The 23,854-nt window shown below is 40.2% G+C and overlaps 1 protein-coding gene across 3 annotated transcripts in view; it reads left to right on the top strand.

Annotated features, from left to right (window-relative positions):
- The window catches only part of CDH2 (cadherin 2), a 431,764-nt gene extending 408,491 nt beyond the window's left edge, over nucleotides 1-23,273 (top strand). For all 3 annotated transcript variants that reach the window (XM_068237301.1, XM_068237303.1, XM_068237302.1), the window contains 3 exons: nucleotides 5,133-5,272; nucleotides 10,788-10,952; nucleotides 21,799-23,273. In XM_068237301.1, the coding sequence (XP_068093402.1) occupies nucleotides 5,133-5,272; nucleotides 10,788-10,952; nucleotides 21,799-22,005 (512 nt within the window). In that variant the 3' untranslated portion in view covers nucleotides 22,006-23,273. The remainder of the gene's footprint in view (nucleotides 1-5,132; nucleotides 5,273-10,787; nucleotides 10,953-21,798) is intronic.
- Nucleotides 23,274-23,854: the final 581 nt, after the last annotated feature.

Here is a 23,854-nt window from a genome sequence, read left to right as displayed (position 1 = left end):
TGATATAGTTGCCAAAGTCTATGAAAGTCTAGTACAAGTACAGATACATTTCATAATTTCTGCAGCAAGACACCTCCTGCTTGTCTTAAAGGACAACTGAAGTGAGAAGCTGCTATATTTATTTACTTTTAAACAATATCAGTTGCCTGGCAGCCCTGCTGATCTATTTGGCTGCAGTAGTGTCTGGATCACACACCTAAAACAAGCCTGCAGCTAATCTTGTCAGATATAACAATAATGTCAGAAACACCTGATCTGCTGCATGCTTGTTAAAGGTCTATGGTTAAAAGAATTAGAAGCAGAGGATCGGCAGGATAGCAAGACAACTGGTATTGTTTAAAATGAAATACATATGTCAGCCTCCATATGCATCTTGCTTCAGTTGTCCTTTAAAAAATCCATCAAAAACGTATTTAAAAAGTAACATGGAGCTTAGTGATCACCTACACCGTTTTTACAGCATTATGCGCACCATTATGTTTGTTATTTTTATTATTTCCAGTATTTAGATTGCATCCATTATATTACAGTATATGGTGATCTGTATAGTACCTAGAAGCATTCATAAATATTTTTGTTCCCAAAGGCACCAACCATCAAATCCCTTTCATGTACATGTGCACATATATGTACAAACTTATCGTCAAGTGTTTAGCTTATGGGAAGAAACTGGGGTCCATTGAGGAAACATACTTATTTCATGCAAAAGGGGTCCTTGGTGGGATTTGGGCTTGGAACCTTAGAACGATTAAGACAAGAGGGCAAACCATTGAGTCAGGACACTGCTTATACACTCTAGGAGTACTCTAGGCAGACATTCCTCTTTTTTCACTTCAATACTTTACTTGTCCTAGAATATTGTTTGGGCTCTGGAGTTGCATCCTCGTTATTGTTGTCTTCACATTCATGAGTTTTAGTTGCTTCTCTACCTTTTTCCCACACTGAACGTTGAAGTTTATTGCCATAGCAAAGCATTTAGAAGATTATCTAAGGGTAAATTAAAGTAGATTCAACTGGATATGGTCTTCAGTTCTTTCTCACAAGTGAAGGGGTGATTCCTTGACATTTTATAAGTACAGGTAACCCACTTAACAGTCTAACTGACACAAAAAGACACTATTTAAGAGCCTGGGCAAGTGAGTGTACTGACTCCAAAATGTCTAGTGCTAGATACACACGGTGCATTTTTTTTCGATTTCCGATTCGATTTTCCGATCGATTTCCGATTTGCTTCTGTTATCTTTTCTTATCTATTTAAATTCACTTCTATGAGAACGATCAGAAAAACTATCGAAAATAAGATCGGACATGTCGGAAATTATCTATTAAACCATCTAAATTGTATGGTGTGTACCTAGCATTAAAGCTTAACACAATAGGACTGTATGGTGATGATTACTGGTGTTGAAGGTCCCCTCCCCTGCTGTTGGGTTCGAAGAAAACAGGGATGTTTAAATATCTATGGTAGCGTATCTGACACTCCAACTATGTAAAGGATCAGTATGTTGCTTTTTGATTTCTGATTCCCCCCTCTGCTCCTTAGTTTGGTCCTTTACTTTGACCTTTGTGTTGTTTTTACAAAGATCCAGTCAAGTTAGCTAGAAGCTCGAAGTACTCATGTCTAGAAAATTCTTTCAATCAGTAGAACTGTAAAGTTGCTCTGCTATAATGATGAAGAGTCTTTTAGAACAGTAAACCATGTCCAATTGAGGCTACTTAAAATTGTATATAACATGATCAGGATAAAAAAAGAACCTTCACACAGACACTTTCACAAATTGTTTAAACCTGTTTTACTTTTTTTCCCTCAAGAAGGACCATTTCTACCAGAGACATAAAAATAAATAATCACTTATAATAGGATATTTTGGTCCTGCTCTCAGACATTTCTCAGGGCCAAGAGATTAAGTCATAAACATTGATTAATACATATTTTATTTTGAGATGGATGCAGCTATTCTCCAGGCTTGCAGAGAAGAAAGGTGGTTTGTGTGCACTTTTCGGGCCTAATTGCAAGTCATAAACTACCTGGGTAATGCTCGGCTGCATATTTCCAGAATTATAATTGAGATTTTACACATCAAGAGGGGGAAAGACTACTATTGCTGCTACAGCACTCCAGAAGACACAAACATAGCGATGCTCTAAGTCGAACAACTATGCACAGACCACATAAATAATTCTACAGTGCTATATTTTACTTTAATACCTCTCTGCTTACTGTGCTGATGATGGATTCAAGCATCTTCACAAAGCACGTCAGGTGCTATGGGAACAGCATTGTTTTTAACTTAGCCGCAGAAAAAAACAAGTAGATTTTTTTATCCCCAAGAATAAATGTGAAATATTTTTCTTCTTCCCACTAGTAGAAGGGTTATGATAGTTGGAGACATCAGTAAGATAGGAAAAATAAACAGATAATAATAATAATCTCCCAGGTGCAGTACATAATTAATTTAAAACACGTTAAACTTAACATACATAAGAGGAAATAAAATATCAGCGGCAAAATTCAATTTTTCAGAGAATGCCCAATACTTCCCTTACAATTTGCCAGGAAAGGATGTGCATCTGACGTAACTAGTGAAAGCTGCAAACAGGTTATCTCAGTGGACTTACACACTTGTAATTCCATCTTTGTAACAGGAAATGTAGGTGTATGAAGGAATGTGTTAGTTCGGGTCTAGAATGGAATAAGCTGTGTGGATTAGAGGCCTTCAGTGGTCTTTTCAGGGTTTTTTTTCCTTCTTTTTTTTCACCAAGGTGGGAAAGAGTGCTTCAGACATGGCTTAGGAAGCAAGTAGTAGCATGCATTCTGAGATATTTACTTTATCCTGAAAACAAAAATATGCCATGACACTCATAGACTTGGGGCTGGTGGTGCAAAGAAGAATGCAAGAAAATATTCTATACATCAGCTGAATGTAAACAACGGGACTATGACAGCTTGTTATCGTATCTAGAAACGTGTAAAGTATTATCTGTCAGTTCTAGATTGTAAAACAGAGACAGAGGCCCTATTCGTGACCTTGAGACTGTACTGTGTACTCCTGTCTGTTTATTGCCTGAGGAAGCGGGAATATACCCGTGAAACGCGTTGCGGTTCTGTTCATGGAGTATGTGAATAAATTGTCTTTATCTTAAGCGACAGCATCGAGTCTATTTCTGAGTGGCCGGTCCACCGCCGCCACCCGAATATTTTAAACATTTTAGCATATTTTATCCTTTTGGCGCCTCTGTACATCTACCAGTTCTAGATTGTAGGCTTCTTTCTGAATCTCTTGTTTTCATTTGATGTCGGATGCATAGTTCAGGAGGTAAGCCTGCTGACTGCCCAGATTAGCAGATATGCACGCTGCAGCTCTGACTGTTGATCTATGTTACCAGGCATCCTCTGCACTTCTTTTCTTAGAACTATTTTATCTTATCTACACTAAAAGTTTTGAGGAGGAACACACTGCTTAGCTGCCAGATACTGTAGGTTAAAGACAAGTTGCTGCAATACATTGAGGGGGGCTACAAAGCTGGAAACGAACTACTGAGCAAAGTGGAAAGCTGACATACAGTATAAGGGACAATACATGCTACAGAGTTATGATACACTTCTAGAGGCACAAGAAAGTTGGCACACTTATAGGAACGATGCGGGCTTCAACTTGCTATTGGATGCACTAAAAAACTGACTAGTACCATTTTAGCCATCAGTAAAACCAAATAGTTTTGATTTAGGATGATACCATTTATTCACTAACTTTAAATATATAAGAGTAAGCTTTTGTTTGTTGTGCCTTCATCAGATTTGAATTTTGTAACAGGATTCAAGTCTGATGAAGGACCAATAGCCGAAACCTTACTCTAATATTTTTAAGTTAGCCAATAAATGGTATCATCCTGATTCAAAACTGATTCAAGAAAACTTCTTGCTAAAACATTTAGACTCTACATTGGCTTCTACAAAGTTGCCTTACCCTACTGGGGCACTGGCAAGCAGGAGCAAGCTCTGAGGAAATGGAGAAAGTTACTATAAACTGTTGTGATACCGTATGTGTTTGATTAAACACCCTTTTTACTTTTGGCAATACCTGTCTGCTCCCACCTCCTCAATCCCTATTTCTTTAATAGCTCAACTCAGCCTTATAATTTACAAATGCTGGCAGCAATTGTAATGCAATGTACAGTGTTATCCCTGTTCACCAGGCTCTATTTTTTAAGTTCTCTGTTATAAAAGCTACTTCTCTACAGTTTTCCTTTTGTATTAAATTAGATATGGCTGTCACATCATTTTCTTGCCTTCCTTTCTTGACGGAGAATCTCCATATGTTCCTCAAGTTTAGCAGCCCAAGACTTGAGGTTGTTGTCGATCCTGTACAACCATAACTATGCTCTAGAGACAGGAATTAACACAATGATGTGGTCAGCGCGCTCTTGTAACTGTGACGTAATTAGGGAGTACTCCTGTGATTTTTGCATGCAGGAATTAGCATTTGATATTTATTTACTAAATGACCTTTGTTGCCTTTGTTGCCTTTGAGATCAGGTCCACTGATTTCACTAGGAACCAACGGCTGCTGATGCAGTTTGTACCGTGTGATTGGTTCAGATGTCTAGGGACACCTGTTGTGCTTTCCATAACTTGCTACCTATTTGCCACAGCTGCTAGAGTGCAAAAGAATACAAGTAAATCAGACAAAAGAGCTGCGATTCCATAAAAGCAAATTACAATTTCAGGGCATACATTGTATACAACATCTGCAGTACAAGTGATTTACAGTCGCTTGTTTTTGTGTTCCACAGATTTGTTTTACAGTTAGTAAAATGAATGATGAAAGCAAATTGATTTACTTGTTCAAGTTAAAGTGTATTAATATTTAAAGGCCTTGGTTAAACTAATTGGCTGACTTAATTTGTCTACAAGAGAAATCCGATATGTTTAAAGCAAGATTTGGTAATAATTGGGTGAAAATTCCATTATGGATGCAAGCCAAATATCTCATTACTATTAGTCTTCTTTAGCATATTGTACACTAATGAATTTGCTGGTGCCTTAGTCACATACTGCAGCCAGTAAATGTGCTACTTTATTCAGAGGTCTTTTATATTCTACTTATTGTGAATATTTCTTCTTCTAACAGCACTGGTATTAATGTTTGTTGTGTGGATGAAACGACGTGACAAGGAGAGGCAAGTCAAGCAGTTGCTCATTGACCCCGAGGACGATGTCAGAGATAATATTTTGAAGTATGATGAGGAAGGTGGAGGAGAAGAGGATCAGGTGGGTGTTTGTCAAATTTGCAAATGTTTTAATAACTTTTTGTGATGATTAGTGATGAGTTAAAGTTTTGCATATGCATAATTTTGCATCATAATTTCCAATAACGATTTATTTTACCTTTCATGTAACAATTGGTTGTAATTCAGTGAAATTGTGCTATTATGAAAATAAGCGTAATTACGAAAATTATACATATACCCCTAATTGCAACATTTTGCATAGTTTTTCGCAGTTACGATTTTATGAAAATGATGCAAAATTTACCATTACAATCATAATGATCTAATAATGATCACTAGTGTTTTAACCTTATTTTTTACAAATAAATATTAAATACAGGCATGCAACCGTGTTATATAATTTGCAAAGTCTGTAGGATATTCTAAAGCTGGCCATACACTTCTCGATTTGAAGTTAATCAGGAAAATAATTGACATTTTCCTGATATTGAATATTTGCCTGGTCTGCTGCATTGCACCACTTGATTTTATAGAGGAGATTCTGGTCGGCTATGGTCTAATATCAATCACGGTGCCGCTGCTGGTTTTATATTGCTCGATACAATACAAAGCTGTGTGGTCATAAATCATATAAGCTCACACCTGTGGCTTTCTCAACCCTTTGTCACTGCTGTGCTCAGTGGTAAGAACTGCCTACTCTAATCAATGTTCTATTGCTATGACTAAAGAAACAATGCTCCTGCACATACACTTCCACTATACATATCAAGGAAATGCTTAGGTCATATGGAAGCTAGACATTGTGATGGCTGGTGATGTCTTTTTTGTCAGCACTGTGTATGCAAGTGCCTATGAGCATATACAGTGTGTCAAAAGTATGTAATTTTTTTAAAGTTGTTTTCCTTAAAGTGAACCTAAAGCCGATTAAAAAAAATGAGATTAACTCACCTGGGGCTTCCCTCAGCCCCCTGCGACCTCCTGGCCGCAATAGCAGCATAGGGGGTGATATACAGGCTGGGAACGCGAACAATCACTCGCGTTCCCATGCCTGTCGGCCGGTGACGGCGAAACCGGAAGTCATTGCCGGCGGGTCCAGAAGCATCAGACCGGAGCTGCGAGGGCACCGATCGGCTGCAGGGGGCTGAGGGAAGCCCCAGGTGAGTTCATCTCATTTTTTTTAAGCGGCTTTAGGTTCACTTTAAATAAAAATATACACAATAGTGAATATGCTCTCTCCAATTCACATTACTCCCTTGTCCCTCATAAAGACTTATATTCCCCAGGGAATATTCAACCCACTAACATGGTCTTCACCTTGTGAACAATACCATGCACATAGCCCATACAAATAGGGGAGACCCTGCTGCCATGGACAAAAGGCTTATCCCTATCTCATGCTCAGGAAGGTGGACCAATAGAAAAACATTGTGGAACATTCAGTTGCCCTAGACGGGGGATCTGATAATTTTACTGGTGGGTATGAACAGTGTATGGTGGTTAGTAATCAGCAATGTAGAACAGAAAAAAACCATAAGGTTATAAGACTGCAATAATAGAGCCTGGGTTGTAGCAGGAAGATATATATAAGTATACAGATGAAAATGATGGAAGTAAACAGACTAAGATGATGTCGGAAGGTAGACCTAAACAGAAGAAGAAAGACAAATGCAGATGCAAATAAGGAAATATACAGAAGAAGAAAGAAGGAAAACATAAAATATTATTGGGTTCCTTTTAAAAAAAAAAAAAAACACATTACCCCTTTCAGCTATTTACCTATAAAGGGAAGAACGGTCACTTGATTGTTAAACTGGCCTTCAAGCTTCTACCATAAGCCCCCAGGCCTATAGCATAGTTCTGGGTTACATACCACTATTGCCCTGAGAATCAGAATCAGAATTAGAATTGACTTTATTCGCCAAGTACGACAGTTGTCGTGCCCGGAATTGTTTGTGGTACACATGGCATAGGCATTTCTTACATGACAGACAAAACAAGAACAGACAGGAATATACAACGAGATGGGTATAGCAGCATAGATTGTAGAAACTGGGGGACAGTTCATTTGAGAGTACTGGCAGCTAGAGTGAAGGGCAGTACTGCCCAGAGTGGTGAGAGTTCAGGGATCCGAGCATTGGCTAGGGGCTAGGCGCTACGGACGGTCACAGAGGGAAGGTTTGGAGTTCAGGTAGAGGACAGCTTGAGGGAAGAATGTGTTCCTGCGCCTGGTAGTTCTGGAATAGATGGTCCTGTAACGTCGGCCTGTTTGCATAAATCCGAAGTAGCAGTTCCCCGGGTGAGAGGGGTCCTGTGAAATCTTGGAAGCCCTCGACCCCAGTCTCGCTGTGTGGAGGAGGTCCAGTGGGGGCAGGGGCGATCCTATGATTTTCTCCGCTGTGTTAAGCACAAACTGGTGTTGAACCGTGTACATAAAATTGGCCAGGGACACCCTGCTATCCATGTAAAATGTATTAGAAAGTGCAGACTGTTCCTCTTGTTATACAAACGTTATTTTTAAATCTGGGGAATGTATCTCACTGCTTTTAGTACATAAAACATGATTCAACCTTGAAGCATGTTTAATTAATTTCAGGTGAGATTAAAGAAAGATGTTGACAGCCCTAGCATTCTGTAATCCATTGCGGATACATCCCTTCGTGTGTAAAATAAATGTAATATCTTGTAGAACTAAGAACACATCTTTCTATTTCACACGTGCTAAATTAGTGAACTTTTCTGCTTTTAAGGTGTTGATTGCGTCAGAAGCTTATGAGGTGTTTTATCGCTTAAAATGACACCTTCCGTGAACACTGCATTTCAATATTTTTATTATTCCAGATTTATGGCTTCTTCATATGAACAGCACAGGACACCAGCTGAGAGCCTGCATTTGCTTGTGTTGTATTGTTATTATAGATTTAGTATGACCTTTTATTTATAAAACATCATTATACTACCATTTTTATACAATAAATAATTAGGGGTGTGGATTATAAGCACGGAACAAGAAAAATCACACCTTCACGGGATAGGAGAAGAGAAACACTATTATAAGCTTACAGTCGATTTTCTAAAGGTTCTTCCGTACTTGCTATTATTGGTGAACAAAAGTGGTACAGCAAATCTGTAATTTATTTATAGTCATTTGCTATTAAACTGCAGGAGTTTGCAACTCACACCTCATAGGAATATTACACTATTAGGATCTACTTAAAGAGAACCCGAGGTGGGTTCTAAGAATACCATTAGCACACAGAGGCTGGGTCTGCATATATTGCCTAGCCTCTGTTGCTATAGTGTTTCCCCCAGCCCCCCCCCCCCCCCCCCCGTGCTCTGCTGGCCCCCATAAATCAAGCGCCGTGCTAGCGACGCAGCGTGTCGATAGCCGGCCGTTTACCTCTGCACTTGTCACTCTCGCCGCTCCCCCGCCTCCTCTATATCTCCGCTCCCTGCCTGCATCCCTTCCCTCCAATCAGCGGGGAGGGAAAGGACGCAGGCGGGGAGCGATAACATAGAGGAGGCGGGGAGCGACCAGAGTGACAAGTGCAGAGGTAAAAAGCACGCTAGCAATGTCGCTAGCACGGCGTTTGATTTATGGGGGACAGCAGAGCGCAGGGGGGGGGGGGGGGCCTGCGGGTAGACGGTATAGCAGCAGAGGCTGGGAATTGTATGCAGACCCAGCCTCTGTGTGCTAATACGATTCTTAGAACCCACCTTGGGTTCTCTTTGAATGTTATTGAATTAGTAGATGTTTGACTGTGTACATTTAACCACTTGATGACCCACCCTTTACCCCCCCTTAAGGACCAGCGTGGTTATTAGTGATCTGTGCTGGGTGGGCTCTACAGCCCCCAGCACAGATCAGGGTGCAGGCAGAGAGATCAGATTGCCCCCCTTTTTCCCCCCTATGGGGATGATGTGCAGGGGGGGTCTGATCTCTTCTGCCTGCGTGTGGCTGACGGGGGGGGGCACCTCAAAGCCCCCCTCCGCGGCGAAATTCCCCCCTCCCTCTCCTACCTGTCCCCTCCCCGGTGATCCGGGCTGCACAGGACGCTATCCGTCGCTATCCGTCCTGTGCAGCCAGTGACAGGACGTCCCCTGTCACATGGCGGCGATCCCCGGCCGCTGATTGACCGGGGATCGCCGATCTGCCTTACGGCGCTGCTGCGCAGCAGCGCCGTACAAATGTAAACAAAGCGGATTATTTCCGTTTGTGTTTACATTTAGCCTGCGAGCCGCCATCGGCGGCCCGCAGGCTATTCACGGAGCCCCCCGCCGTGATTTGACAGGAAGCAGCCGCTCGCGCGAGCGGCTGCTTCCTGATTAATCAGCCTGCAGCTGGCGACGCAGTACTGCGTCGCTGGTCCTGCAGCTGCCACTTTGCCGACGCACGGTATAAGCGTGCGGTCGGCAAGTGGTTAAAAAGGGTGCTGCAGTAATTTGGGGTCTGGGAAAAGCCGTTAGTAGGGATCATCTGATATGCCAATTTCAGATTAAGCGAAAGTACCAATTACTGCAAATGCCGATTACCGAATTTGCTCGTTTTTTTTTTTTTTTTTTCAAAGTGTTTTTTTCCAGAATACGCTATTTTTTCAGACGCTAATATGCAGACATCCTAGATACACTACCGAATTTTTTGATTGGCCAAATATTTCTGAGTCAGAAGCATTGAACCAATCACCGGCTGCAGAACTTTTCCATTAAAATCAGAATATGGCAAAAATGTTAGACTAATCGCAAGACATGGTAAAACTCGGTAGTATCCAAGTCTTGTGATTGGTCTAAAATTTAAGTGGTATTGCATTTTCCAAGGTAAACCTCCACCTTCTCTGATTGGTCCTATGATTGGCCTCAATTCAGAAATAATAGGAGTAGTAGTATTGGGGCAATCAGAGAATGTGGTGGTTTACTTTGGAAATCAGAATACCATGGAAATTTTGGACCTATTACAGGACTTCGATACTACCAAGTTTTACTGAGTCTCGTGATTGTAGTATTCCAATTTAAATGGAAACATTCTGCAGCCTCTGATTGGTCCAATGCTTCGAAGCTATGTGATTGAGATACAATATCCAAGTTACGGTAATGTGGTATTTCCCCGGAATACCAATTTTCAAGACCAAGTTCTGATTACTGCTGCGGTAAGCCCATTTCTGATCGGACACTTGGAAATCAGTATTCCTCCGAAATGTTTCGACCATCCCTAGCCGCTAGTGGAATATCAGTAAAATTGACAATATTCCATTTTAGTTAATGGCTTATCCTGATAGTAAAATATCAGTAATTTTAAACGATATTTTACTAACACCTAACACTGTTTTCACATGAGCCCTCTCTCCACTGATGCTTAACTTTAGCCAACCCTCCCCTCTGCAATCCCCGCCAATATTTATCTCCTAACTTATTCTTAGTTAGTTAGTGGAACGTTTATGTGTAAAATTTCTTACATGTTTTTACTTCTCCATTTGAAAAGCCACTTTAAATGTTTTACTTTTAGCCTAATATGCAGAATGGTATTTGACTACTTATTTTCTACTCTGTATTTTATTTTGAAGGACTACGATTTAAGCCAGCTGCAGCAGCCTGACACATTAGAACCAGATGCAATTAAACCTGTGGGAATACGACGTATGGATGAAAGACCTATACATGCAGAGCCTCAGTACCCAGTCCGTTCTGGTGCTCCTCATCCTGGTGATATTGGAGACTTCATCAACGAGGTGAGTTTAGATATAATGTCATCTCATTACATTAGTCTTTCTAACCAATACAAAGCTGCAAATCCTAAAATAGCTGGTACTAGGTAAAAGTAGTAACGGTTATAATATGAGACCTGCTTTACAATATCTACCAAGACATATTATATGGATACCCTTCAAAACTCTAGCTTTAGAACTTGTTGAGTGCATTTCAGTATTGCAACACATCATCCGTTATACTTTGTACTGCGAAAACACTCAGTTGCCTAGATAGTCTGGGGCATTTAACCACCCTGGCGTTCTATTAATATCGCCAGGGCGGCTGCGGGAGGTTTTTTTTTATTAAAAAAAAACTATTCCATGCAGCCAACTGAAAGTTGGCTGCATGAAAGCCCACTAGAGGGCGCTCCGGACGCGTCATTCTGATCGCCTTAGGCGATCAGAATTAACAAGGAATTAACAAGGAAGACCGCAATGAGCGGCCTTCCTTGTTTTGCTTACCTCGTCGCCATGGCGAAGAGCGGAGTGACGTCATGGACGTCAGCCGACGTCCTGACGTCAGCCGCCTCCGATCCAGCCCTTAGCGCTGGCCGGAACTGTTTGTTCCAGCTACGCTGGGCTCGGGCGGCTGGGGGGACCCTCTTTCACTGCTGCATGCGGCGGATCGCTGCGGCGGCGATCAGGTAGCACACGCGGCTGCGTGTGCTCCTTTTTATTTCATGAAAATCGGCCAAGCAGGGCTTGAGCGGCAGCCTCCGGCGGTGATGGACGAGCTGAGCTCGTCCATATCGCCTGGCTGGTTAACTAAACATAACTGTCAGGCCTTTTTTTCCATGAGGAGCTGAAGCTCACTAGGAAATCCATATGGGGGAGGGAAGTACTAGACACCAGGAAACTGTATAGAGGTGGGAGGCGGGACCACTTGACACCAGGGAACTCCTTAGGGGTGAGAGGGGGACCACTATTATTATTATTATTATTATTATTTAGTATTTATATAGCGCCGACATATTACGCAGCGCTGTACAGTGTATATATATTGTCTTGTCACTAACTGTCCCTCAAAGGAGCTCACAATCTAATCCCTACCATTGCCATATGTCTATATTATGTAGTGTAAGTACTGTAGTCTAGGGCCAATTTTTAGGGGGAGCCAATTAACTTATCCGTATGTTTTTGGAATGTGGGAGGAAACCGGAGTGCCCGGAGGAAACCCACGCAGACACGGAGAGAACATACAAACTCTTTGCAGATAGTGCCCTGGCTGGGATTCGAACCAGGGACCCAGCGCTGCAAGGCGAGAGAGCTAACCAATACGCCACCGTGCTGCCCACTAGACACCAGGAAACTGTATAGGGGAGGAAGAGGTTCACTAGACACAAGGGAACTGTATAGGAGAGGGAAGGGGGCCACTTGACACCAAGAAACATTATAAGGGAGGGAGATGGCCACTAGACAATGGAAATTTTTGCATAAATGCATACTAAGCTGTGATTTCTACCTGATCTGATATCTAATGATCAGATATATCCTTCTGTTGTTTGCATAGGATTAAACACTACAGTAGCATTTGAAATAGGACAACTACTTACTGATCACAACTTACCTTTTAGTCGCTTATGCATTTATTCCTGTTTTTTCTAATATTGAATTTAAGTCTTTTGGCCTCTGACACTTGACTTTCATCTAGCTACATGTCTGACCATTAGCTCAAGGGTAATAAACTGATGAGTTCTCTGGCCTGGACTTTGCTGACCTTCTACCTAGCTTATCCCTTGTGTTTATTAACCTCTGCCTTTTATGTTTTGGCACGGTGTCTGGTCCTGAGTATTGCTGCCACACCTGCCTGACCTCTATGTACTGTCCTGATCAACCTCTACCACTGTGCAGTCAGGCAATTACAAATCACTTGTCACAGCTCGTGAGCCTGGCAAGTGTTAGAGTTTTTTTTTATAACATGGTAAAGAACAAGACCTAAGCAGAAGTCTCATCTTCAGTCAATTAGTTAAGCAGGTTTGCTGCAAGCCTGTTGAACATATTGCAGACTTTAGAAGATTGTCTTGTTCTAAGTATATTCAGTTCATTAACTCAAAACAAAACAAAAAAAATATTTTCTTTATCGTGTTTTCACCCAGTCTCAATGCGCAGCTAGAAATTGTGGAATAATTTTGTCCCAGCTGTCTGAACGTGTAAAAGTAACAAGATGTAAAAGAAAATAAAAATAGCAAGCCAGGTAAATATATAAATTATAGGTCCACCATTGCAAATAAATGTGTAATGTTTAAAATACATTTAAAATACATACATATAAAATATAGACCTCCCAGAGTGAAATGCACTATGAATTATTTTTTTCCTATGTTGCCGTCACTTACAGTAGGGACTTAAGAGCTGAAAGATTTTAGATTAGTCCATCTTCTTTGGGCGATTCTCAGTATTACCTTTATTGTTTACAAACGCGCACTCCATGGAAAGGAGCCCCGCCAGCCCGATCAGCTGCTGTTTATTAAATGCTTTTGGATATAATTAAATACCTGAAAATCCCCCATAAGGAGATGGACTAGTCCAAAACCTGTCAGATTTTTACTAACAGTAATTGACAGCAACATAGGAAAAAAGTAATTTTTAGAGTGAATTCCAACAGGCCATATTGCTGCTTGTCTCTGTTGTTTAATTGTAACTTTGCCAACCCCCCACGGCCCACACTACCTCAACGTCATACTCTGGCCTCTGCCACAATGCAGGGTTTGGAGCACTGTCATAGAGGAGGCGACCAGAATGTGCCAAGTCCTCTGACTCAGAGTATAACAAGAGTTGTCCTACAGCTGAGCACTGTATCAGAGGAGCAGTACTTACAGTATTTTTTTATAAACCTGAAGAACATGAAGTCCCCATATCTCAACACTGGCACTTTGTTTTGACATAAGGAGTGCAGGCAAATTAAGCTGAAGTATCATTCTTAATTTATTAAGTTAGGCCTCTTTCACAGTAGGACGTTTCGGTTTGATGCGACGTTAAAGTTGCAACGCAAATTACAACGCAATGCCCCCAAAAAGTCGCAGAAAGTATGTTTCCAAGTCATTACTGAGCATGTGCAAACAGTCCAATGCAGCTAATAACGTGTATAACGCACTGCATGCAGTACTTTTACTTAATGTGCAGCGTTAGACACCAACGCAACGTGTGCACTGTGAATTGGGCATTGATTTTTCATTGCAGTGAGTTATTCTGCGTTGAATGTTGTTTTAACGTGCGACTTTAACGTCGCACTGTGAAAGAGGCCTTAGAGAGCAGTTTTAAATAACTACTTTTTCTGGTAACATTTTGATGCTCTGAGAAATGGAATGCAAGCTTCTAAGCTCTATCTAGAATAGTATGTTCTTTTTGTTGGAACACATTCTGTAATTATTTCAACAGTTTTTTACATGAGTGCATCTCAGATGTACTGGCTACGGTATTCACTGGAGGAATTAATTTTGGCTTGCAAATAATAGTTTACCAGCCCTGCTTTGTCTGTTAAATTCATTTATAAACCAAATTTAATAATAGTTAATTTTGATTTCCCTCACGTATCTCCCTTTCAGTTGGTGAGAATGGTTGAAATTCAATACCTCCATAATTACCAAGAGTTATTTCAAATAGGATTAGTGTATAGAGCGGCCAAATGAAATCAATTATGTAAGTGCTTTATACACTTGTCTTGTGGAGCGTTTTAACAGCCTGTGAGCTGTTGGCTTCCAAACCATACAAGCAAAGTAGAAAGAACACGTGATAATGATGCAGAACAAAAATGTCAGCCTCCCGTTACTTTATTAAGATTTTGCTAAATGAAATCCCAAGTAAACAGGATCTAACATGCCCAGTGTCGGTCCTGTGTAACAGTGGTGAGTTTTCAACTTAGTCATGTATTGATTATCAGAAAGTTACTGAAACTATTATCAGAAAGTTTTTGAAACTACTAAACTATCAGAACACCCACTCCTTTGCTTCCACTCACAAACTTTAACTTTGTGCATAAATAGACAAAGCAGCTATGCATTCATAAAGATATGCTAGCCATTGCTGACTTAATTTTATACGTTGCTTGCTTTTGGCTGATAGGCGGCACGCTTTTGGAGTGATTTGCCGATCGCCAGCATGTCATTTATGAGTAGATAGGACATTCGCCACCCAGCTTTAACATATGTGTAATTGTAATGACTTATGAACAGCTTTGTGAGATTCTTAGCCTATCACTATGTTCTGTAAAAAATGTAATGGATTCTCTCCAGTTCCATTTTCTTGTAGTATATCTAGATGTTCTACTTATATTGTATATCTCTTATGAAACCTTTTCACAGCATATAGATTGAAACTGAGTTTATTTTTCATATTTGGGACATTACGATTTTCTGTTCATAGAGATGCCTAAAGCATTTCTTGAAAGTCAATTTAGAAGGTTTTGTTCAATAAGGCAGCACAAAGAACAACGAGATTGCTCAAAAGCAGCAACCTCTTGCAACCAGTCAGAAATAATTAGGTAGAGTAAAAATGTAATAACCTAAAATACGGTAGACTGGTAGGATGCTGAAAATTAGTGCACACTACTTTATTATTACATTAAGTTGTTTGACATTCAGACAAAACCTCAAGATGGATTATATAGACAGCATCATTGCTCTTACTTTAAGCTCTAATTAAAATCAGATTTTATATAATCATGAGAGTTTGAGCAAATTGACTGTAGAAAGATTATTGCTTTTTTTTAGCCCACTACAAAAATACTTGTGGTTCTCCATAATGTAGCCGGATACACCACACGGGTTTGCACTTAGTCAGGTCGTGGCATATACATATTATAAGTAGTGTAGCTTCAAATAGTTACCCTTACAGAGGAGCTGTTAGGTATAGGGTCTCAGAGAAAAAAACACATATATCAGTAGATAAATACTGGCTGTACTTATATAACATATGCATTACACTGTTCATGTTTTGATTTCAGTAAATTTTTATATAGTATAAACAGAGATTTATGTTCCTGACAGGTTTCATCTTTGACTGTCTGTGTCTGAAGCCAATCGTGATGTAATATCCTCCCTTACTCTGCTTCCACTCTTCCTTCTGATTTAGTATGCATTAGCCCTCCCAACTCCCAGCCTTCAGACACTCCCACCAAGCTGCGGATGTCTAAATGCCTCCCCTCCGAAACAGGTGCGGATGTCTGCCCGACCAACCTCCCCCACCCCCGCAGAAACAGGTGTGGATGTCCGCCCTCCCCCCCCTCCCCGCAGGAACAGGTGTGGATGCCTGTACGACACAACCCCCAACCCCCCCCCCCCCCCCCCCCCCCGCAGACACAGGTGCGTATGTCTGCCCAACACCCCACCCCCGCAGAAACAGGTGCGGATTGCTGCCCAACCCCCTCCCACAGTAACAGGTGCGGATATCTGCCCGACCCCCTCCCCCCCCCCCCCGCAGAAACAGGTGCTGATGCCTTCTCACCTCAAAAAGCTAACACTGAGAGAGAGCGGGAGCAGAGTACATTTCCACACTTCCAGCGCTGCCACAGCAGTTTCCTCTGTTGCCGTGCATCTCTCTCTCTACTGCTCGTGATTCCTATCATGTGACTCGCCAGTAAATTTCCGCCGAGTCACATGTGAGCGACGCCAGCAGTAGTGAGAGAGATGCACGGCGACAGAGGAAACTGCGGTGGCGACGCTGGAAGTGTGGAGATGTACTCTGCTCCCGCTCTCTCTCAGTGTTAGCTTTTTAGGGTGAGAGGGCATCTGCACCGGTTTCTGTGGTGGGGCGGGGGGGGGGGGGGTCTTGCAGACATCCGCACCTGTTTCTGCAGGGAGGGGGACTCAGACATCCGCACCTGTTTCTAGGGGGGGTGTCGGGCAGACATCCGCACCTGTTTCGGGGGGAGAAGAATATTGCACAGGCTCCTGCTGGGGGCGGGGGGGGGGGGGGGATGAGGACTGACAGGGGACAGCAGCCAATCAGGCTGCAGTCAAGAATTAGGGAGGGATAGGGAAATGAAGGGTAGGAACAGGGAGGGCAGTAGAGAAAAAAAACTCCCAGCATGCTCTGCAACTTCTCTTTTGCGGCTCTGCGTACTCCTTAGGAGCCTGGGGAAAAAGACGATTGCTATTCAGCCGACAAAAAAGTAAGATAGTTTTTAACTTTAGTATTGCCTTTTTGGCTATCTTCCAAACTATTTAACACAGGAGAATAGATATTTAAATTTGCTTTTTTTGCCTAACAGTAACTCTTTAAGTGTCTTAGAAGACGTTCCATTACTGTCACAGAGCACATTCTTCAGTTTTAAGAGGATGAAGGAGGTACCTACACCAAACATCATGAGATACTGTTTTAACATGCTTAACAAGACATTTTAGAGACATTAAACACTGATACTTAATACTTGAGATGCACTGAGATGGGGGTAATAAAAAAAATAACATACCTGGGTCTCCTTCAGCCCCCTCCAAGCTGATCACTCCCTCACCGTTCTCCTGCACTGCCTGGATGCTCTGCAATTTGGCCCCGAAAGTCCTTCAGTCAAGGCCATATTGCGCAAGCACAGTCCACAGGCCAAATTGTAGAGGATCCAGGTGATGCAGGAGGACAGAGAGGAAGTGATCTGTCTGGAGGGGGCTGGAAGAGGCTACCGGGTATGAATAATTTTTTGAAATCTCCCCCTCTTCAGTGTACTTGAAGTGAAACAAAATTAAATAACTGAAAGTCACCCACTGTATCATCTGCTCTCATCCTCACTCTTATAGTGTAGTAATTGCTTATGTCAAGCACTGGACAAAGCCAACTGTTGTCTCAGTCTTTGGCTCACGTTCCGATAGACAAGTGTCAAAGTTGGGTTTCCTCAGATACTGATAGAAGGGATTGCTACAGTATATTCACAAGCATGGGGAAAAGGATGGTACATGGAACATCCTTTAATGTATTAATTTGCATGTATATTTATACAACATCAACATAACAACTGCATAATTTCTGACAATTAGCTCTAAACTGCTTTGAGAACAGAATCTACTCTGCTTTATCACAACTGAAAAAGATGCTCTATATTAGTGATGATAGTAGTCTAGAACATAATAGAGTCTCCAGTGTAAGCTACCATTATTTTTTCGTTCAATATCAATACTATATATATGGTGAAATAAATTGTATGGCTTTGTTTGTGCTATACTACAGCAGATCTACATGCAGAGTTGACCAACAAGGGCAATATACTGTTTGGGTCTTTTTTTAAAGGACACCAGAAGAGAAAGGGATATGGAGGCTGCCATATTCATTTCATTTTAAACAATAGCAGTTGCCTGGCGGCCTTGCTGATCTTTTTGGCTGCAGTAGTGTCTGAATCACACACCTGAAACAAGCATGTGGCTAATCCAATCAGACTTCTGAAATCTGATCTGCATTCTCGTTCAGGGTATATGGCTAAAAGTATTAGAGACTGACTGTTAGAAGCACAGTCAGGCTATATGCGTTGTTTAAAAAGAAAAAAATATGGCCGACTCCATATTCCTCTCACTTCAGGTGTGCTTTAAGTGATGGAAAAATCACTTGATTATTAGCTATATGTTAGACTTGCTGACCTATAAATATCTATTGCTTTGTGTAGGTAGTGGTTTACCTTGTAAGTGTTTTGTTTAACATAGTTTAGCTGGTACACCTCAACAAGAGGATCACTGAGAAAGAAAGTGAAAGACAAATAAAAACACTATTTTGAAAAGTAGAAAAACAGTTTATCAGTTCACTGAGTTTCTAACCCGTCTCCTCTCTATCCAAAACTGAACTGAAAAGACTTTCTAGCAGTGACACTTTAAGGCTGGGTTTCCACAGAGGTGCTGGGTCTGCTTCTGAAATGGACACGGCACCCATGCTGATGCAAATTCACTTCCTTATTGCTATAGCTTTGCCATGAGACTATGGGGATTCAGGAAACCTTGAGCATGCACCATTTTTCCCCCCACCCCCTGCACGCAAATCAGCCTATTAAATGCTGTGGACAGTCATTTTAATCCCCATTGACCCCCGCGCTAATTACCTCGATCGTCCAAAGTCATGTTTGCGCCCGTTGTTTGTTCCCGCAGTACTCAATTGTGGAGGATGGATTGGAGAACGATCGTTCCTCGCTTCTTTCCTTCCTACCTATCTCCATATCCATCTTCCGCGGTATTCAGCTTTAGTCTCCATCAATGCCACCAATTCTGTGTGCATTGTCAATTAGCAAGGTCGTAAATTAGTGATTTGTGTTGGTCTGCCCATTGTCTTTAAAGCGGAATGAAACCCAGCATTTCTTCTTTGCTCTGAAAAAAATATTTACAGCATATTATATACAACCAGCATTTTTTTTTACTGAAATCTGGAAGCATCCGAAGTGGAGATAATGTTACCTTGTGTTTACTTAATTGTATCAAGTGAGGAATGTGACACATTCTCTGACTGTGCATACGTTCCTGGACACAGACAGAAACTCAGAGCATTTCTGCCTTCAATACAAGATGAATAATACCAGTTATGAATAAAATGCAAAGTCAGCTCTCAAAGCAAAAAAACTGTACTTTTGGGAACTTGTAATTTCTAAATGAATAATAATACTTATGCACAAATGCAAATATGATAACCGTATGGAATAAAAAAAGTAGGAAAACATGTTTTTATTGAATATTATGTCAGGGTTTTATATTAATTGTAAATCCCTTGTTTTTGGACTTGAAGTGAGGAACTGCAAATATATTTCGTATTAAAAAAGCAATTATTTGCATGTATATTATAAGCAATTATTTACATAGATTAAAGAGAATTTCACATATTGTTTCTGGATCAGTGGTCCTTTCCAGAATGTCTTATATTTTAAACCGCTATTCGATATTCCAGTTTCAAGTTGTCAGATATTTTCCTTAGGTCTAATTAACATAACTCACCAAATCCTTATGCTGTTCATGTATACAGCCTTTTACTGTCAACCCATCATCCTCTCGGGAAAATCATGTCAAATTCTGCTTTTCCTTTAAGTCATTAGATTGAATGGCTTACAAAGTTCAGCACATTCCACTGTAAAATATCTCTAAAATGCATCCCTTCTCACTTAATACTACCAACATTGTAATCCACTTATAAATTATATCTTGGTTTGACAGCTGTGCCCATTCCGGTGCATGCAAAACTCTTTATTTACACATTCATCCATCTAAAATGTTCCCCTACTCTTCACATTGGCTTCCTATTTCCATGAAATTAAGAATTATAACCTTTTCATTCTGAGTACTCTGATCATTATGTCATATGTTCAATTATTTACATAATAAATGTTTTATTTTTTTATATATTTATTTCTCCTCTGGAAATGATTTAGTTAGTAGTATTTTCCTGCTATGGAACATGTTAATGTATTGGCTTGTATGAAATGTTATACAGTTTATAGTAAACACGCATAGTATTATTATTATTATTATTATTGATTTATACAGCACCAGCATATTCTGTGGCACTGTACAAAGTAAGAATAAATAAACGCATGTCATTGTTTCATGCGTTCTAAGCTCCCGAGTTGTCTACAAACATTTTATTAGTGTGTCATTTTTAAGATATGCGCAGGATGGTTTTCTGAACTTTAAATCAAACCTGCAAAGGTTTTCAAAACAGTAAACTGCTGGGAGTAATGTGTAGTGAAATTGGAATAATCAAATACAGATGTTGCCAGTTTGAGTTGGCCCAAATCCAAACTACATACAAATTGAAGAAATTGTAAAAAAGGCACCAAGAAGAATAAAGTAGACTAAAATCAGTTTAAAAATGGGATGTAGTGTTGGACTTGCCTCCCAGTCGATCACATGACCTGTCAAATTCAGGTAAACAAAAGCTTTATTGGTTTTCACTCAACTGTGCTGCGATGCATTTTGCAGGTAATACCCGCTTCATCAGGGAATAAAAGTAAATACTGCAATATATCGTCCACCCTTGGTGGAAATGTGTTACCATTTACTTTCACATCTGCAGAGAGTGGCTTCTTAACCCAAGTGGGATCAGGTTTATTGTGTGTGCCCCCCCCCCCCCCATACAGTAGTTGCCTTAGCGGTAACCCTCACTTATTGAGTATTATTTCAATACAGGATATTCGCTACCAATACAGGTTAATACATCCTACACTGTAGTGGGCTCTCAATTTCCCCTTTTGTCTTTTTACTTACAAATTGTTATATAATTTGCAGCATGTGTTTAGCAATTGCTGGTGAAATGCCATCTAAGATGATCTCCAAACATAATTTTGGGTGCAATTTACCCAAAAATATATTCAGTCTGTGTGTCACAAAATAAAAATGCAAAGCAGGTGTTCTGACTCTGGTCATATTTGGTCAAAAAATATTAAAGCCAAAAGATCAGAGCAAAAGTGATGCAACTAGTATTTGAAAAAAAAGTGGCTAAAATGACTGTATTTCCCTCATTCTAATCTTGTATGCCTAGTCATAATCTGACCATGAAAATAGGCTTGACCAAGCGACTCCGCTAGGTAATTTGCCCACATTAGTTAGATATCCGGAAGTAAAATGTGAATATTATCTGGGTGCTTAATGTTACTGCTCGTTAATTGTGAATTCATCTGCTTGCAAGGAACATGCAAAATTAATATGTGTCTAAATATATCTCTTTAATCTCTGTAAAAAAAATATATCTGTTTAATCTCCGTAAAAAATATACTGTATCTGTTTAATCTGTGATAAGGTTGGAGATAGCTTTATTCTCTCTATTGTGCTGCAAGTAAATAGGATGTTACAGTACAGTGGGATGTTAACCATTATTGCTCATCACACAATGCAGAGAAAATACTTTTCTCAAAAGATTTCTTTTGTATTTTTTACAGGGCCTGAAAGCAGCAGACAATGACCCCACCGCTCCACCTTACGACTCGCTCTTAGTTTTTGATTATGAAGGTAGCGGCTCAACTGCTGGATCTCTAAGCTCCCTGAATTCATCAAGTAGTGGGGGCGAGCAAGATTATGATTACTTAAACGACTGGGGACCTCGCTTCAAGAAACTAGCTGATATGTATGGCGGAGGAGATGACTGAACTATGGACTGAACTTGCGTTTTTGTGGACAAGAACAAACATTTGAACTGATATTCCCAAAAAAGTGTAAAGAAGCTTGGCTTTAACTTTGTAGTCTACTAGCACAAGCGCTTGTTTGAAGGCTTTGGCATAGGCTGCAAACCAATTTGGGCTCAGTGGGAATATCAGTCATCCAATACCGTTTGGAAAAAAAAATTGATTGAGCTCAGTTACACTTGAATTTTACAGTACAGAAGCACTGGGATTTTATGTGCCTTTTTGTACCTTTTTCAGATCGGATTTAGTTTTATGTTCAACGCTTTAATGGTACTGATTTCTGAAAGGGTGAAAAGACAAGGTATGTTGCGGGTGGGGTGTGGCGTAAGTAATCAAGGATTTCCTTCATCATGCCTTTTTTTTCTATTATTATTTTATTTTTTATTTTTACATTGCATTGCTTTTATTACAATCTGGATTAGAGAACAAATTGAATTAGAATAACTTTATTAGCTGCAGAACAAACCATGTGATTGACATGTACAGTGCATTATTCCTAGTTTTAGCAGTTAGGCTTTCCTCCATTGAGAGTCTTGGATTTCTTTGATATTTTTTTTTTTCTTTTTTGCAGTTGGTTGCAGGAAAAGGGAGTTGTCATATCACCAGTTTCTAGCATAACTAAGTTTTGTTTTTGTTTTTTATTCTTTTGTAGCAAAATATTTTTTTCTTTTGTTTTCCTTTTCACAAGATAGGCACATTTTGGTCTTAATCAATGTACACTTTTCTTTTTGGGTATTTTTTCACTTCACTGTAAAAATGATATGTGTACATAATGTTTTTTCAACATAGTCTATAAAGAAGTTTTCAAGCTTCGAAACATGTGTATGTATTATTTGGACTATGGATTCAGGTTTTTGCATGTTTATATCTTTTTTTTTCTCTCTTTATGGATAAAGTATTTACAAGAAAAAAAACAGGTGACAAAACACAATTAGGATAATCAAACTGTAGATTCAGTACACCAGTTCATTTTTTTCCAGTTACTATTGGTTTGGGAGGGACAAAACAAACAAACAAAAAAGTTCTTAGCACAAATGTTTTACATAATTTGTACCAAAAACAAAACCATTCGGGGCAAACTGACGTTGGTGGCTCTACTAATACATGTGTAAGGGCACAGGAAACTTTGAAACTGGAGGGACTTTGACAACGATTTTGCCTCTGTATTGTGTACCAGAATATAAATGATGCACCTCTGACCCCCACGTTCTGAATAAAATGCTAATTTTGGATCCGGTGACTGGTTTGAATTTTTTTCTCTTTTCCACTTCAACAATTTTGAATGCTGTGAAAAATCCCAAGATGCCTGGAATTCAATAAGAAAAAATGAAAAAGTGTATTGCGTAGCTCTCAATAGCTGTAACTTGCTCCTTATATGTTCTGCTGAAAGAAATCTGATTTCCCTTTTGAATATTGAAGCACAAAAGTGGATGGAGAATTTGAGTGGTTGAGGAGCTGCTTGGGGATCCAGAGCTTCTATGTGGAGCAGTTGAACGGCGCAGTGCTCAGTCATTCATGTCCTGGAAGGAAGAAACGTTTAATGAAACCAGAGCAGGGCTTGCATTTTACACAACATCACAGAGAACTGTGCAGCTTGTAACTGGTAAGAAACACAAGCCAACTCAACATAATAATTTCTAGTAATTAAAGCCTGCCTTTTCCAAAAGATGCATGAAGGGAAAACAGAATTTGTTATATAGTGTCAGGACTTGCATTTCTCTTTAGACCTTGAAGACCACATAATCTCTCATTTTCATAATTATTGTTTTTGTAGTCATTAAATGTCTATGTGTACCTGAAGAACTTCTTTAAG

This window comes from Hyperolius riggenbachi, chromosome 5 (genome assembly GCF_040937935.1).
Source record: "Hyperolius riggenbachi isolate aHypRig1 chromosome 5, aHypRig1.pri, whole genome shotgun sequence".
Lineage (NCBI taxonomy): Eukaryota > Metazoa > Chordata > Amphibia > Anura > Hyperoliidae > Hyperolius > Hyperolius riggenbachi.
This window is presented reverse-complemented; position numbering and strand designations above follow the sequence as displayed.